Genomic DNA, 19,022 nt, shown 5'->3' with positions numbered 1-19,022 from the left:
CAGGAAAGAATTCCATCACTCATACGTTAATCCCATGTTGTTGCCTGAAGAAAGAGAGGGAGGGTCGCTGCCTGGTCGTACATGCTAAGCAGATCAATGTGATGTAACAGGCTTGGACAACGAAGAAAAGCTCTCTACTGAGTATCTGCAGATACAGTATAAGATTACCAGGCGCAATGCCAAGCGTCGGCTGGAGTGGTGTAAAGCTCGCCGCCATTGGACTCTGGAGCAGTGGAAACGTGTTCTCTGGAGTGATCTGGCAGTCGGACGGATGAATCTGGGTTTGGTGGATGCCAGGAGAACGCTACCTGCCCCAATGCATAGTGCCAACTGTAAAGTTTGGTGGAGGAGGAATAATGGTCTGGGGCTGTTTTTCATGGTTCGGGCTAGGTCCCTTAGTTCCATTCAAGGGAAATCTTAACGCTGCAGCATACAATGACATTCTAGACCATTCTGTGCTTTCAAATTTATGGCAACAGTTTGGCCCTTTCCTGTTTCAGCATGACAATATCCCTTCGCACAAAGCATACAGAAACGGTTTGTTGAGATCGGTATGGAAGAACTTGAACGGCCTACACAGAGCCCTGACCTCAACCCCATCGAACACCTTTGGGATGAATTGGAACGCAGACTGCGAGCCAGGCCTGAATTCACCCTTTAACCGAGAAAAATACTGCAGTAAGTTCATCTTTTGAACTCGTAGGTATATTTTTATATCATAGGCCTACATTCCGTTAGATACCTTTGTCAACCTACTAATAGCCTAATATGGCTTTTATTTTGTGGTTAGAAAACCCATCAGTCAGAGGGTGTGAAAGTCACTTTCACCACAGAGGATTCCTACTGGATCTGAAAATAGGAACGGAAACAAAAGACGATAGAGAGAATGTAATTCAAGCCCCTTATGTTATATATCAGAGACACGTTAAATCTGTCTGCCTTTCTGCTCCAACAATACCTTTTTATACAGCAGCAGGCAGCACTAATTGTGCATCCCAAATGGCACCCTATTCCTTATTCCCTAGATCTGTGTTTCCCAACTCTGATCTAGGCACTCGAGTACCACCAATAGTACATCTTTTTTTTTGTGGCCATGGACAAGTACACCTTATTCTACTTGTCAACCAATCATCAAGCAAGTTGAATCAGGTGTTTTTGTCTGGGGACTGGAGTTGGACTGTTACTGGAAGACTGGAGTTGGACTGTTACTGGAAGACTGGAGTTGGACTGTTACTGGAAGACTGGAGTTGGACTGTTACTGGAAGACTGGAGTTGGACTGTTACTGGAAGACTGGAGTTGGACTGTTACTGGAAGACTGGAGTTGGACTGTTACTGGAGGACTGGAGTTGGACTGTTACTGGAGGACTGGAGTTGGACTGTTACTGGAGGACTGGAGTTGGACTGTTACTGGAGGACTGGAGTTGGACTGTTACTGGAGGACTGGAGTTGGACTGTTACTGGAGGACTGGAGTTGGACTGTTACTGGAGGACTGGAGTTGGACTGTTACTGGAGGACTGGAGTTGGACTGTTACTGGAGGACTGGAGGACTGGAGTTGGACTGTTAGGGGTACTGGAGGAGTGGAGTTGGACTGTTAGGGGTACTGGAGGAGTGGAGTTGGACTGTTAGGGGTACTGGAGGAGTGGAGTTGGACTGTTAGGGGTACTGGAGGAGTGGAGTTGGACTGTTAGGGGTACTGGAGGAGTGGAGTTGGACTGTTAGGGGTACTGGAGGAGTGGAGTTGGACTGTTAGGGGTACTGGAGGAGTGGAGTTGGACTGTTAGGGGTACTGGAGGAGTGGAGTTGGACTGTTAGGGGTACTGGAGGAGTGGAGTTGGACTGTTAGGGGTACTGGAGGACTGGAGTTGGACTGTTAGGGGTACTGGAGGACTGGAGTTGGACTGTTAGGGGTACTGGAGGACTGGAGTTGGACTGTTAGGGGTACTGGAGGACTGGAGTTGGACTGTTAGGGGTACTGGAGGACTGGAGTTGGACTGTTAGGGGTACTGGAGGAGTGGAGTTGGACTGTTAGGGGTACTGGAGGAGTGGAGTTGGACTGTTAGGGGTACTGGAGGAGTGGAGTTGGACTGTTAGGGGTACTGGAGGACTGGAGTTGGACTGTTAGGGGTACTGGAGGACTGGAGTTGGACTGTTAGGGGTACTGGAGGACTGGAGTTGGACTGTTAGGGGTACTGGAGGACTGGAGTTGGACTGTTAGGGGTACTGGAGGACTGGAGTTGGACTGTTAGGGGTACTGGAGGACTGGAGTTGGACTGTTAGGGGTACTGGAGGACTGGAGTTGGACTGTTAGGGGTACTGGAGGACTGGAGTTGGACTGTTAGGGGTACTGGAGGACTGGAGTTGGACTGTTAGGGGTACTGGAGGACTGGAGTTGGACTGTTAGGGGTACTGGAGGACTGGAGTTGGACTGTTAGGGGTACTGGAGGACTGGAGTTGGACTGTTAGGGGTACTGGAGGACTGGAGTTGGACTGTTAGGGGTACTGGAGGACTGGAGTTGGACTGTTAGGGGTACTGGAGGACTGGAGTTGGACTGTTAGGGGTACTGGAGGACTGGAGTTGGACTGTTAGGGGTACTGGAGGACTGGAGTTGGACTGTTAGGGGTACTGGAGGACTGGAGTTGGACTGTTAGGGGTACTGGAGGACTGGAGTTGGACTGTTAGGGGTACTGGAGGACTGGAGTTGGACTGTTAGGGGTACTGGAGGACTGGAGTTGGACTGTTAGGGGTACTGGAGGACTGGAGTTGGACTGTTAGGGGTACTGGAGGACTGGAGTTGGACTGTTAGGGGTACTGGAGGACTGGAGTTGGACTCAGCGTGATGTTGTCTCTTAGTGATTTTCCAGAAGGTCTTTGTCCCTAGTTGTAAAATGTGTGATCGCACCGCAGCAATGGCAGCTCCCTCTGTGTTATTACTCTTTCATTCATCCCTCCATCCCATCCACTCTGTGTTATTACTCTTTCATTCATCCCTCCATCCCATCCACTCTGTGTTATTACTCTTTCATTCATCCCTCCATCCCATCCACTCTGTGTTATTACTCTTTCATTCATCCCTCCATCCCATCCACTCTGTGTTATTACTCTTTCATTCATCCCTCCATCCCATCCACTCTGTGTTATTACTCTTTCATTCATCCCTCCATCCCATCCACTCTGTGTTATTACTCTTTCATTCATCCCTCCATCCCATCCACTCTGTGTTATTACTCTTTCATTCATCCCTCCATCCCATCCACTCTGTGTTATTACTCTTTCATTCATCCCTCCATCCCATCCACTCTGTGTTATTACTCTTTCATTCATCCCTCCATCCCATCCACTCTGTGTTATTACTCTTTCATTCATCCCTCCATCCCATCCACTCTGTGTTATTACTCTTTCATTCATCCCTCCATCCCATCCACTCTGTGTTATTACTCTTTCATTCATCCCTCCATCCCATCCACTCTGTGTTATTACTCTTTCATTCATCCCTCCATCCCATCCACTCTGTGTTATTACTCTTTCATTCATCCCTCCATCCCATCCACTCTGTGTTATTACTCTTTCATTCATCCCTCCATCCCATTCACTTTTCCCCACATGGATTTGACCCTATCACCAAAAAAGTGTATGTATACTGTACAAGAAATTGCTCACGTATACCCTTTAAATCATACAGTATATAATTGGAAAGCTTGGGTTCACAGCTATCCATCAAGCACATCTTCAGGAATGTTCAGATATAACAGAACTTTGACCTTCGACCTCTAGGATATATCATAATTCATAATTATCATAATTACCTGAATAAATTGCTTTAAAAAAAAAAAGGAAACCCTGATAGATTTTAAACGTTGTTTTACAAGTGGTTCTGAAAGGTCATGACGTCACCTTTCAAATAATATATAATATAATCAACTATGAAAGCACCAGCTATGAAACTATTGTTTAAAGATATTTAAACTGACATTTGACTGTTGGAAGTTTAGTCATAGAATTGAACTTTAGCGTACTGTGTGTGTGTGTGTGTGTGTCAAATGGTTCCCCTTTTCACTACATAGTACACTACTTTCGACCAGGGATCATAAGGGTGCACTTAAAGTAATAGTAGTGCTAAAGTAGTGGCATTTGGGAAACAGTCTGGTTTGGGTTTTCTGTTTTCCTCTTGTGACAGATTGGAAGTGGAGGGATAGAACTTGATGACAGCCTCCTAAATGACTTCCTCACAACGAAGAACATATGTAATAAAACACTTGACATTCCTGAATTTAATTCAGCTTCTTGCCTTCACCTCATTTTATATCTTTGGGTGTGATAAGAAGTATTTTGCTGTGTGTACTGCCTAGTTTAATGATTAACAGATTGTAAATGAAACTATTTATTTAAATATTTATCTTAGTAAGCGTGCACTATGTCTATTCCATTGGCGATGTGCAAATGGAAACCTAGTAGCATTGATTTCTCAACATCCTCTGAAAGAGAAGCGCAAAATTAATATTCTGTACACCCTAGAACTAACTGGCAGCCAGAAACTGGTAGTTGGACAAACTGCATACCATCGAATGGCAAGCAAACAACAGCGAACTGTCTTCATCTATTAAAAATGGTACAGAAAGGTGTGGCAGAGTATTTCAGTAGTGAGAAAACAGTATTATATAGCTGCACCTTGACTTCCTTTCCACTCCCCCAGACTCACTCACTGGCATTTCAAAATTTCACTCTGTGTGCTACAAATACATGTTAAAACTTGTCACTCTGATCTTAAAGGGATAGCGCGAGATTTTGACAATCAAGCAATTTTTCTACTTACCCGGTGTCAAAATGAACCATTTGTATGTCTCTGAGTACAGTTTGAAGAAGTGGAAGGTCGTTTTGCGAGCCATTGCTAACTAGCATTAGCACAATGACTGGAAGTATATGGGAACAGCTGCCTGTCATTGCGCTAATGCTAGTTAACAATTGCGCTAACGCTAGCTAGCAACTTCCTTCAAACTGCACGCAGAGACATTAAAATAGTATCCATGAATTCATCTGACTCTGGGTAAGTAGAAACAGGGCTTAATTGCTCAAATCTCGGCAGTATCCCTTTCAAATGTTCTGCTGCTAAATGACTACAGGGGAAACACTGATTCTACTGTAGGTGTCTCAGTATGACCAACATTTACCAGTAGGAACCATCAGATTAACACAGTAGAGCTGTCCAAGCAGTGAACCATTACAGACAGTAGGTATTTTCACTCCCCCAAAACAATCTGATCTGCTAGCTCTCTCTAGAAGGTTGTACAGTAGGCTACCCTTACCATGGAGCTAACTCACTCTGCCAGTCGGAGAGGGAATAGCCTGGAGCTAACTCACTCTGTCAGTAGGAGAGGCTGTAGGATATAGGCTACCCTTACCATGGAGCTAACTCACTCTGCCAGTCAGAGAGGGACTAGCCTGGAGCTAACTCACTCTGCCAGTCAGAGAGGGACTAGCCTGGAGCTAACTCACTCTGCCAGTCAGAGAGGGACTAGCCTGGAGCTAACTCACTCTGCCAGTCAGAGAGGGACTAGCCTGGAGCTAACTCACTCTGCCAGTAGGAGAGGCTGTAGGATATAGGCTACCCTTACCATGGAGCTAACTCACTCTGCCAGTCAGAGAGGGACTAGCCTGGAGCTAACTCACTCTGCCAGTCGGAGAGGGAATAGCCTGGAGCTAACTCACTCTGCCAGTCAGAGAGGGACTAGCCTGGAGCTAACTCACTCTGCCAGTTGGAGAGGGACTAGCCTGGAGCTAACTCACTCTGCCAGTCGGAGAGGGAATAGCCTGGAGCTAACTCACTCTGACAGTCGGAGAGGGAATAGCCTGGAGCTAACTCACTCTGTCAGTAGGAGAGGCTGTAGGATATAGGTTACCCTTACCATGGAGCTAACTCACTCTGCCAGTTGGAGAGGGACTAGCCTGGAGCTAACTCACTCTGCCAGCCTGGAGCTAACTCACTCTGTCAGTTGGAGAGGGACTAGCCTGGAGCTAACTCACTCTGCCAGTTGGAGAGGGACTAGCCTGGAGCTAACTCACTCTGCCAGTTGGAGAGGGACTAGCCTGGAGCTAACTCACTCTGCCAGTTGGAGAGGGACTAGCCTGGAGCTAACTCACTCTGCCAGTTGGAGAGGGACTAGCCTGGAGCTAACTCACTCTGCCAGTTGGAGAGGGACTAGCCTGGAGCTAACTCACTCTGCCAGTTGGAAAGGGACTAGCCTGGAGCTAACTCACTCTGACAGTAGGAGAGGGACTAGCCTGGAGCTAACTCACTCTGACAGTAGGAAAGGGACTAGCCTGGAGCTAACTCACTCTGCCAGTTGGAAAGGGACTAGCCTGGAGCTAACTCACTCTGTCAGTTGGAGAGGGACTAGCCTGGAGCTAACTCACTCTGCCAGTTGGAAAGGGACAGGCATGCTGCTAACTCACTCTGCCAGTTGGAAAGGGACAGGCATGCTGCTAACTCACTCTGCCAGTTGGAGAGGGACTAGCATGGAGCTAAAACTATTGGTGTTATGTCATGTCTTGTTAATTGTTGTATTTCTGAATTGAATTGATTTGAATTAACATGTGGGAACACAGAGAAACAGACAGGCCAAGTGCTGGAATACCGAAAATACCTATTGATTAACACTATTGATTAAAACTATTGATTAACACTATTGATTAACACTATTGATTAACACTATTGATTAACATAGCAGAGCTATCATGAACATACTGGAACCTCTGCATTGCAGTCCACTTAATTCCAATAAGGCAGTACATGTCTTGTCAACAACAAGCTATTGTTATTAACCAAAGCAGGTGTTGACCTTTCCATCACTTATAATGTGGAATGTTCCAGAATGAATGTTACTTCTTCCAATTCCAAGATCTAAGAAATAATTTGATACTTTAAATTCATGGAGATACAGTAGCTTTAGAAAGTACTACAACATTATTACATTATAACCTTATTCTAAAATGGATTAAATAAAAAAATTGTCCTCATTAATCTACACACAATAGCCCATATTGACAAAACTGAAATAATCACATTTACATAAGTATTCAGACCCTTTACTCAGTACTTTGTTGAAGCACCTTTGGCAGCAATTGGTGGGAGAAGGGCCTTGGTCAGGGAGGTCCCTCTGACAGAGCTCCAGAGTTCCTCTGTGGAGATGTGAGAACCTTCCAGAAGGACAACCATCTCTGCAGCACTCCACCAATCAGGCGTTTATGGTAGAGTGGCCAGATGGAAGACACTCCTCAGTATAAGCCACATGACAGCCCATCTGGACTCCCAGACCATGAGAAACAATATTCTCTGGTCTGATGAAACCAAGGTTGAACTCTTTGGCCTGATTGCCAAGCGTCACGTCTGGAGGAAACCTGGCACCATCCCTACGGTGAAGCATGGTGGTGGCAGCATCATGCTGTGGAGATGTTTTTCAGTGGCAGGGACTGGAAGGCTAGTCAGGATCGAGGGAAAGATGAACGGAGCAAGGTACAGAGAGATCCTTGATGAAAACCTGCTCCAGAGCACTCAGGACCTCAGACTGGGGCGAAGGTTCACCTTCCAACAGGACAACAACCCAAAGCACACAGCCAAGGCAATGCTGAATGTCCGTGAGTGGCCCAGACAGAGCCCGGACTTGAACCCGATCGAACATCTCTGGAGACCTGAAAATAGCTGTGCAGCGATGTTCCCCATCCAACCGTACAGAGCTTGAGAGGATCTGCAGAGAAGAATGGGAGAAACTCCCCAAATACAGGTATGCCAAGCTTGTAGTGTCATACCCAAGAAGACTCAAGGCTGTAATCGCTTTTTGCAAACATTTCGAAAAATCTGTTTTTGCTTTGTCATTATGGGGTATTGTGTGTAGATTGTTGAGGGGAAAAAACTATTGAAAAAACAATTAGAATAAGGCTGTAACGTAACAAAATGTGGAAAAAGTCAAGGGGTCCTAAAACTTTCTGAATGCACTGTATAAACAACATGAACGTTAAAGGAGTGGGCCAAGGAAACAATGACATCCTCCTCCTCCTCCACTTCCGCCATCCCCTGCTCGACACAATGAGCAGTATCACAGTGAGTTGGCACTTTCTCAGAGCACTTTCTCAGAGCACTTTCTCAGAGTACTTGATCAGAGTACTTGATCAGAGTACTTGATCAGGGACTGCTAGAGACATTACATGGTTGATTCATTAGCTCATGGGGCACTTACCTCTGCTAGGTTTTATTCACCGTAAGCTGACGGACTGTTCCCCCACTTTAAAATGTATTCATCACTCTAAAGTGATCAATTCATGAAACCATTAAACGAAACAAAATAATTAGCAAATCTGACACAGTACAGACAGTAGTGTGTTGCTAAATATATCCAAGAAAAAGTGCTTTCATGAAATGTTGCTCAAACTGTTCAAACTGCCCCATTAGAGAGAACTGTGGACAACACTCACGCCACATGTCTTAATAATGTAAAGTAAAAGTCCCAAACATTATTCGGGCAAAGGCGTCTGCAAGGCATGCAACCAAAGTCAAACACAAACCCTTGAGAGAACGACATTTACAGATAGTACTGGTCCAGTATAATCTCTTACCTTTCTTGGTGTACAGGTCGACCTCCACGGTGGGGTTTCCACGGGAGTCGAAAATCTCACGAGCATGAATCTTCAGGATGGACATGGTTCTGGAACTACACAGGAGAGAGGAGAGGAGAGAAAGAGGGTGGAGAGAGAGAGGAGAGAAAGAGGGTGGAGAGAGAGAGGAGAGAAAGAGGGTGGAGAGAGAGAGGAGAGAAAGAGGGTGGAGAGAGAGAGGAGAGAAAGAGGGTGGAGAGAGAGGAGAGAAAGAGGGTGGAGAGAGAGGAGAGAAAGAGGGTGGGAGTGAGGAGAGAAAATAAGAAAGAGGATGTTAGTTCTAAGATGGCAGCCACCTCACTCTATCACTCTCTCCCACCCTCTTACTATTAGAAGTTATAACATCAGAATTATCAACAGTGAAACAAAATGGTGCTAGTCAACGAACAATTGAGGCCTGGATAAATATACTTGACTCTGTAAAGAACAATCTCAGCTAAAGCCCCACATATACAAACCAGATAGATAGATATATATATATATCACCAGCAGCAAGAGCAACATCATTGATGTATACAGAGAAGAGAGTCGGCCCATGAATTGAACCCTGTGGCAGCCCCATAGAGACTGCCAGAGGTCCGGACAACAGGCCGGATATAGGGAATGGGGCACCATTTGGAACAGGAGCAGGGTTCCCCAACCTAGCGGCCAGGGGGCCGAATTTGGCCTGCGATATGGTTTTACTTGGCCTCCGCAAATTTTTCCGAATTTTCATTCTTGGACATAAAAGACTATAAAAACACCAGGAAATCAGCTCCCAAGTGATTTTAATTTTGGACATTTGTTCCCAAGTATTCCCACGCATAATAGAAAGACACGTGATAGTATACAAATGTAAACAAAGTTTGAAATTATGAAATATTATATCTGTTTGGACTTCTTGCGGTCAATTTGCAGTCTACAAATGATTTATAATTATGTTCCGGTCCACTGACTCAAGAATAATCGGCCCGCGGCTGAATCTAGCCGATGAACCCTGCACTAGAGTGACTGGACTATGTCCCCCAATACAGAACATAGCGTATAGATCTGTTTTTATCTGTATTGGCCTTGACATTCAGTTCATCTACCCCCACTGTTATAAATGCATGAATGAACCCCATGTTCCAGCCCCAGCCACTAAAGCCCGACAGGCAGACACTCCACCGACCAACCCCTGCTGGACCAATGGAAAATACTCTGGCCTTAAATGTCCATAGTGTGGAAACTTGCCACTGGCTACAAACGACAGAAAGGGAGGGCAGAGGGGCAACTGTCAGCCCGCATTAACAGACGCAAACATACAGAGACACGACTCTGCTCTCTATAACACTCACAGTAATGTTTAGCCTACAGTCGGACCACACAGCACCTCAAGTCACCTGGCATTTAAGGAAACTAAACATAATCCTGTAGGTAGTAATAACAGCTATAACACCTTAGTTATAACATGTAGCTATAACACCTTAGTTATAACATGTAGCTATAACACCTTAGTTATAACATGTAGCTATAACACCTTAGTTATAACATGTAGCTATAACACCTTAGTTATAACATGTAGCTATAACACCTTAGTTATAACATGTAGCTATAACACCTTAGTTGTCTGATAGGCTCCTAAATGGCTTCCTCACAATGAAATAAATTATAAAAGAGACTTGACATTCCAGGATTAAATTCAGCTTCTTGCCTTCACCTGTTTTTCATTATCTCTGAGTGGGTACGACAAGGAAGTTAAATTATCTCTAACAGATTGGGCTCCCGAGTGGCGCAGCGGTCTAAGGCACCACATCTCAGTGCAAGAGGCGTCACTACAGACCCTGGTTCGATTCCAGGCAGTATCACAACCGGCTGTGATTGGTAGTCCCATATGGCGGCGCACAATTGGCCCAGCGTCGTCCGGGTTTGGCCGGGGTAGGCCATCATCATTGTTAAAAAGAATTTGACTTGCCCAGTTAAATAAAGGTTAAATAAAATCAATACAGATTGTAAATGAAACTATTTATTTAAATATTTATCTTAGTAAGCGTGCACTATGTCTATTCCATTGTCGATGTGCAAATGGAAACCTAGTAGCATTGATTTCTCAACATCCTCTGAAAGGGCACCACTAAATAACCACAGTTGGCTACATTGTTTCAGCAACAGATTGCTACATTCTGTAGCGACACCCTCCCACATCTAGTAAGTACTAACTTGGCCACACTGCACACCAGCAACAATAGTGAACTGTCTTCATCTATTAAAATGTTACAGAAAGCTGTGGCAGAGTATTTCAGTAGTGAGAAAACACTGTTAGCTAGCTATGTGATTGCAACTTGACGCCCTTTCCTCTCCCCCAGACTCACTGCTGTATCTAAATGAGTAACATCTCGCCAGCTGGCCGGAGGGTTTAAAATAGACTAGCTAAGTTACCAAGCTTCAAGACATGGCCAGGCAACATAATGTCATGAATAGCATTTCCAAAAAACTGAAAGCTCTAAAATGAAAATATAAAAGACCAAAGATTTACACCACTGAGAGAACTCGGCATTTTCGGTGATGGTGATGATGAAGAGGACAAGTCATCTACAATGTCATCAGACAAATAGTCTAAAAGTAGCGGATATTTGATCAAATTTGAAACAAGAAGCAATTATAGTCATTACTAAGTAAACTAATTCCGCAAAATAATAACTACAATAGACGTATTCGTCTTACCTTTATCAGGCCTAACCGTGTGCAAGGGTCGTGTTCTCTCTCGTTCAGTCGATAGAGAAGGCGCTCGTGACAGTCCACGGTGCTGATAAGTGGACAGAATCCAGGAAGTGATTTCCACCTCGCTATCTGATTGGCCCAGGATGGACTCACGCGGCATGAGAGTGCGAGACATACTGCACGTTCTTCAGCGGAATCACGACTACGACTACGCCTAGGAAGAAATACAAAAAATGATGTGGTGTCTTTTAAACCTTAACGTCACCCCCCAAAACGTAAGGGATATCATGGCAAAAAAAAAAATATATAAATGCAGCAGAAATGTAATAGGCTACAAATGGTTGAATTGATCCAACATGAGTGGGCACGGAGAGGGTGACGTAACGATGCAGGAAACTGACGCAGAGTTGAGTACGTGCAGAATATCAGCTGCTGGTCTCCTCTGCGACATCAGTTTTTTTTAAATTTTTTGTCACATCCCCAGCTTGCATCTCATGTTTCAGTGTCTTTATGTCTCAAACTCTGTAAGGGTTGCACATTTGTTCCCCTGGGTTGGGTTGAATAGCAGGCCTGTTTTATTTATGTATTATGTAACAGGTTATTGAATCTAGTACCACTTTCCTTATTTACACCCCAGGCTCTACCATGTAAAGCCATTCATTCCAAAGGAGTGTACTCCAGGGGCGGTTCTGGGTTGCTAGGTAAAGCCCCGCCTTATCTCAGCTCACTCAGCTCGCAGTGCCCCTGTGACAACAATTTTGGACCCCCTTGTGGCCCCCCTAAATGTGGAGTATGAAATCATTTTTACATAACTAAGTTTTGCTATCGTTCTTTTTTTTTACATCCGTTATTAGACAGTGGCAACGCGGAACACTAATGATTATGAACATGGTATTTTGCCTGCCAATGCAGTGAAGAAAACGATATGCCAACAATAACGTCTAATGTAACTGGCCCCTCTAACAGTACAACTGGCCCCAGCTTGGCCCGGGCCATGTTAGAGAGAAAGGCCATGTTAGAGAGAAAGGGCCATGTTAGAGAGAAAGGGCATGTTAGAGAGAAAGGGCCATGTTAGAGAGGAGGGGCCATGTTAGAGAGGAGGGGCCATGTTAGAAAGGAGGGGCCATGATAGAGAGGAGGGGCCATGATAGAGAGGAGGGGCCATGTTAGAGAGGAGGAGCCATGTTGAGGGGAGGGGCCATGTTAGAGAGGAAGTGTTATTTAACCAGGTAGGCCAGTTGAGAACAAGTTCTCATTTACAACTGCGACCTGGCCAAGATACAGCAAAGCAGTGCGACACAAACAACACAGAGTTACACATGGAATAAACAAACATACAGTCAATAACACAATAGAAAAGTATATTTACAGTGTGTGCAAATGTAGTAAGATTAGGGAGGTAAGGCAATAAATAGGCCATAGTGGAGAAATAATTACAATTTAGCAATTAAACACTGAGGTGATAGATGCGCAGAAGATGAATGTGCAAGTAGAGATACTGGGGTGCAAAGAAGCAAAAAATAAATAACAATATGGGGAGGAGGAATTTGGTTGGGCTATTTACAGATGGGCTGTGTACAGGTGCAATGATCGGCAAGCTGCTCTGACATGCTTAAAGTCAGTGAGGGATGTATAAGACTCCAGCTTCAGTGATTTTTGCAATTCGTTCCAGTCATTGGCAGCAGAGAACTGGAAGGAAAGGCGGCCAAAGGAGGAATTGGCTTTGGGGGTGACCAGTGAAATATACCTGCTGGAGCGCGTGCTACGGGTGGGTGCTGCTATGGTGACCAGTGAGCTGAGATAAGGCGGGGCTTTACATAGCAAAGGCTTATAGATGACCTGGAGCCAGTTGGTTTGGCGACGAATATGAAGCGAGGGCCAGCCAACGAGAGCATACAGGTCGCAGTGGTGGGTAGTATATGGGGCTTTGGTGACAAAACGGATGGCACTGTGATAGACTACATCCAATTTGCTTAGTAGAGTGTTGGAGGCTATTTTGTAAATTACATCACCGAAGTCAAGGATCGGTAGGAGGCCGTCATTATAAATAAGAATTTGTTCTTAACTGACTTGCCTAGTTAAATAAAATAAAAAGTTTCGAGAGCAGGGGCCATGTTAGAGAGGAGGCGCCATGTTAAAGAGATCGGGGCCATGTTAGAGAGGAAGGGCCATGTTAAAGAGATTGGGGCCATGTTAGAGAGATTGGGGCCATGTTAGAGAGGAAGGGCCATGTTAAAGAGATCGGGGCCATGTTAGAGAGGAAGGGCCATGTTAAAGAGATCGGGGCCATGTTAGAGAGGAAGGGCCATGTTAAAGAGATCGGGGCCATGTTAGAGAGGAAGGGCCATGTTAAAGAGATCGGGGCCATGTTAGAGAGATCGGGGCCGTGTTAGAGAGGAAGGGCCATGTTAAAGAGATCGGGGCCATGTTAGAGAGGAAGGGCCATGTTAAAGAGATCGGGGCCATGTTAGAGAGGAAGGGCCATGTTAAAGAGATCGGGGCCATGTTAGAGAGGAAGGGCCATGTTAGAGAGATTGGGGCCATGTTAGAGAGGAAGGGCCATGTTAAAGAGATCGGGGCCATGTTAGAGAGGAAGGGCCATGTTAAAGCGATCGGGGCCATGTTAGAGAGGAAGGGCCATGTTAAAGAGATCGGGGCCATGTTAGAGAGGAAGGGCCATGTTAAAGAGATCGGGGCCGTGTTAGAGAGGAAGGGCCATGTTAGAGAGGAAGGGCCATGTTAAAGAGATCGGGGCCATGTTAGAGAGGAAGGGCCATGTTAAAGAGATCGGGGCCATGTTAGAGAGGAAGGGCCATGTTAAAGAGATCGGGGCCGTGTTAGAGAGGAAGGGCCATGTTAAAGAGATCGGGGCCATGTTAGAGAGGAAGGGCCATGTTAAAGAGATTGGGGCCATGTTAGAGAGGAAGGGCCATGTTAAAGAGATCGGGGCCATGTTAGAGAGGAAGGGCCATGTTAAAGAGATCGGGGCCATGTTAGAGAGGAAGGGCCATGTTAAAGAGATCGGGGCCATGTTAGAGAGGAAGGGCCATGTTAAAGAGATCGGGGCCATGTTAGAGAGGAAGGGCCATGTTAAAGAGATTGGGGCCATGTTAGAGAGGAAGGGCCATGTTAAAGAGATCGGGGCCATGTTAGAGAGGAAGGGCCATGTTAAAGAGATTGGGGCCATGTTAGAGAGGAAGGGCCATGTTAAAGAGATCGGGGCCATGTTAGAGAGGAAGGGCCATGTTAAAGAGATTGGGGCCGTGTTAGAGAGGAAGGGCCATGTTAAAGAGATCGGGGCCATGTTAAAGAGATCGGGGCCATGTTAGAGAGGAAGGGCCATGTTAAAGAGATCGGGGCCATGTTAGAGAGGAAGGGCCATGTTAAAGAGATCGGGGCCATGTTAGAGAGGAAGGGCCATGTTAAAGAGATCGGGGCCATGTTAGAGAGGAAGGGCCATGTTAAAGAGATCGGGGCCATGTTAGAGAGGAAGGGCCATGTTAAAGAGATCGGGGCCGTGTTAGAGAGGAAGGGCCATGTTAAAGAGATCGGGGCCGTGTTAGAGAGGAAGGGCCATGTTAAAGAGATCGGGGCCGTGTTAGAGAGGAAGGGCCATGTTAGAGAGATTGGGGCCATGTTAGAGAGGAAGGGCCATGTTAAAGAGATCGGGGCCATGTTAGAGAGATTGGGGCCATGTTAGAGAGGAAGGGCCATGTTAGAGAGATTGGGGCCATGTTAGAGAGATCGGGGCCATGCTAAAGCATTCCTTTCATCCTATCTCTTCACCTCCTCATCTGTATTGGAGGACTGGGGCCATAGTCCCGACCATCTGGACCTTTTTCTCCAGTGGGTTTTGTGAACGAGGCGAGGAGAGAGGGTGCGAGGAATTGAGAAAGATGAATTGAGATAGAGCTAGTGATGTGATGCAGCCTACTACTGTCATGCAGCTAGGCAGACCTGAGCCAAAGGACCATTCTAGAGTATGATGAGCATCCATCCTCCATGAGGAGGCTTGATTACCAACGATGACGAGACGGCCTACAGTGAGGAGGTGAGGGCTCTGGGAGTGTGGTGCCTGGAAAACAACCTCTCACTAAATGTCAACAAAACAAAGGAGATGATCGTGGACTTCAGGAAACAGCAGAGGGTGCACCCCCCCTATCTACATTGACGGGACCGCGGTGGAGAAGATGGAAAGTTTTAAGTTCTTCGGCGTACACAACACTGACAAGCTGAAATGGACCACCCACACAGACAGTGTGGTGAAGAAGGCACAACAGAGCCTCTTCAACCTCAGGAGGCTAAAGAAATTTGACTGCAAGGCTCTCCAGAGGGTGGTGCGGTCTACACCACCCGATGTCACAGGAAGGCCAAAAAGATCATCAAGGACATCAACCACCCGAGCCACTGCCTATTCACCCCGCTATCATCCAGAAGGCGAGGTCATTACAGATACATCAAAGCTGGGACCGAGAGACTGAAAAACAGCTTCTATCTCAAGGCCATCAGACTGTTAAACAGCCATCACTAGCACATTAGAGGCTGCTGCCTATAGGCATACAGACTAGAAATCACTGTCCACTTTAAGGAATGTAACACTAGTCACTTTAATAATGTTTACATATCTGGCAATACTCATCTCATATGTAAATACTGTTTTCTATACTATTCTACGGTATCTTAGTCCGTTCCACTCTGACATCGCTCGTCCATATGTATATAGTCTTACTTCATTCCTACTTAGATTTGTGTGTATTGGGTATATGTTGTGTAATTTGTTAGATATTACTCGTTAGATATTACTGCACCGTCGGAGCTAGAAGCACAAGCATTTCACTACACCCGCAATAGCATCTGCTAATCACGCGTATGTGACCAATACAATTTCATTTGATTTGATGACTGACTGTTTGCTGCAGTGACTTTGAGACCAATAGAGCCACAACGGCACCATCTGCTGTCAGCTCCATGCTATTGAAAATAGCAAGTCATAAAGTGAAAGTGAGGGGAAGTGTTGCTGTTGAACATAGTAGCAGCAGGATCTCAAGTCAAGTGACACCACCGTGGGGTTAAAGATTTAAGTTCTCGCTATGGCAACACATATGGCAACACATACTAAAGCTTTAGGTCCCACTGGTCCTGCCGGGCCAGCTATAGACAGAATACAATGTCAGTTTCTAACAGAAGTTGACAATGAAGAATTTATTATATTCTATTTCTATTTTATTGTTCGCTGGTTTTGGGTGACTACAGTCGGGTAAGCTTGGCTAGGACCCGTCCATGGTCTTCCTAAATAGTTACAGCGCCATGTAATAGCCTTACCTCATAAACCAGAGTCCCTGCACTTCCTGTTTGTACAGTTTATAAACAAAAAGGCTGTTATGTAATCTATAGCTACCCTGTCAGAGTGTGGATGAGCCATAAAGTCCATGCCTCTCATGTCTATAGTGTTTTAGATAGATAACATAATAAAAAACATGTGTCTTATGTCGTGATCTCAATACTTATCAACCCAATTGCAAGGCTTCCTGGTCTAGCTAAGATTATTGAATCGTGGGTAAATGTACAACTTTGCTCTTTTTTTTTTTGTACCTGAGAAATGTATTTAGAATGTAAACCAGTCAGGGTTTAGGACACAGGGTTTAGGACACAGGCTTTAGGACACAGCAGTATTACAACAACCACTACAGTCAGGGTTTAGGACACAGGGTTTAGGACACAGGCTTTAGGACACAGGCTTTAGGACACAGGCTTTAGGACACAGCAGTATTACAACAACCACTACAGTCAGGGTTTAGGACACAGTCATAGGCGTCGTAAGGATTGGACCAAGGCACAGCGGGTAAAGTGCTCATCTTGTTAATTTATTTAAAGAACACTGAAAACAAAATAAACAAACGACGAGAACAGTTCCATAAGGCTCCCAGGCTGTACAGAAAATAACCACCCACAAAACACAAGTGAAAACAAACCCAAATAAATATGGCCTCCAATTAGAGACAACGACAACCAGCTGCCTCTAATTGGAGGTCATTGCAAAAACAACAACATAGAAATAGAAAACTAGATTTACACATAGAAATATAAAACTAGATTTACACATAGAAATAGAAAATATAGAACATAAACCAAAAACACAGAAACACACAAAACAAACACCCCCTGCCACGCCCTGACCAAACTACAATGACAAATAACCCCTTTTACTGGTCAGGACGTGACAGACACAGGGTTTAGGACACAGGGTTTAGGACACAGCACTATTACAACAACCACTACAGTCAGGGTTTAGGACACAGGGTTTATGACACAGGGTTTAGGACACAGGGTTTAGGACACAGGGTTTAGGACACAGGGTTTAGGACACAGCACTATTACAACAACCACTACAGTCAGGGTTAAGGACACAGGGTTTAGGACACAGGGTTTAGGACACAGGCTTTAGGACACAGGGTTTAGGACCCAGTACTATTGTAACAACCACTACAGTCAGGGTTTAGGACACAGGGTTAAGGACACAGGGTTTAGAACACAGGGTTTAGGACACAGGGTTTAGGACACAGGGTTTAGGACACAGGGTTTAGGACACAGGGTTTAGGACACAGGGTTTAGGACACAGGGTTTAGGACACAGGGTTTAGTCCTGGGCATATTATTATTACAGTAACCCGTTTAGTTGTTAATGATCTTGTCAATACTTTAGACTCTACAATGAAACGTGCTGCTTTATTTGTGGACCTGTCAAAAGCTTTTGATACAGTTGATCATGTTATTTTATAGAATACGTTGTCCTCGATAGGTCCGAGCTCTGACGCCTGTTCATGGTTTCATGACGACCTTCGTGACAGAACTCAGGACATCGTGATGGATGGGGTTAAGTCTGAATTTCTTGAAGTACATAAAGGTATACCACAGGGGTTGATTTTTAATTTAAACACCACTGGTCAATCTGTTAAAAAATGGTAAACTTCATCTATACGCAGATGATATTATATACTGCTCAAAAAAATAAAGGGAACACTTAAACAACACAATGTAACTCCAGGTCAATCACACTTCTGTGAAATCAAACTGTCCACTTAGGAAGCAACACTGATTGACAATAAATTTCACATGCTGTTGTGCAAATGGAATAGACAACAGGTGGAAATTATAGGCAATTAGCAAGACACCCCCAATAAAGGAGTGGTTCTGCAGGTGGTGACCACAGACCACTTCTCAGTTCCTATGCTTCCTGGCTGATGTTTTGGTCACTTTTGAATGCTGGCGGTGCTTTCACTCTAGTGGTAGCATGAGACGGAGTCTACAACCCACACAAGTGGCTCAGGTAGTGCAGCTCATCCAGGATGGCACACCAATGCGAGCTGTGGCAAGAAGGTTTGCTGTGTCTGTCAGCGTAGTGTTCAGAGCATGGAGGCGCTACCAGGAGACAGGCCAGTACATCAGGAGACGTGGAGGAGGCCGTAGGAGGGCAACAACCCAGCAGCAGGACCGCTACCTCCGCCTTTGTGCAAGGAGGAGCAGGAGGAGCACTGCCAGAGCCCTGCAAAATGACCTCCAGCAGGCCACAAATGTGCATGTGTCTGCTCAAACGGTCAGAAACAGACTCCATGAGGGTGGTATGAGGGCCCGACGTCCACAGGTGGGGGTTGTGCTTACAGCCCAACACCGTGCAGGACGTTTGACATTTGCCAGAG

General features: G+C 45.4%; 1 protein-coding gene across 2 annotated transcripts in view; it reads right to left on the bottom strand.

Annotated features, from left to right (window-relative positions):
- eno1a (enolase 1a, (alpha)) overlaps nucleotides 1-11,515 on the bottom strand; it is a 30,124-nt gene extending 18,609 nt beyond the window's left edge. Inside the window, exons 1-2 of one of the 2 annotated variants that reach the window (XM_014147466.2) lie at nucleotides 11,330-11,515; nucleotides 8,609-8,703 (exon numbers count right to left, since the gene is read on the bottom strand). In XM_014147466.2, the coding sequence (XP_014002941.2) occupies nucleotides 8,609-8,693 (85 nt within the window). In that variant the 5' untranslated portion in view covers nucleotides 8,694-8,703; nucleotides 11,330-11,515. 2 annotated transcript variants of the gene reach the window in all.
- Between the last annotated feature and the right edge of the window lie 7,507 nt (nucleotides 11,516-19,022).

Source organism: Salmo salar, chromosome ssa15, assembly GCF_905237065.1.
Source record: "Salmo salar chromosome ssa15, Ssal_v3.1, whole genome shotgun sequence".
In the NCBI taxonomy this organism is placed as follows: Eukaryota; Metazoa; Chordata; class Actinopteri; order Salmoniformes; family Salmonidae; genus Salmo; species Salmo salar.
This window is presented reverse-complemented; position numbering and strand designations above follow the sequence as displayed.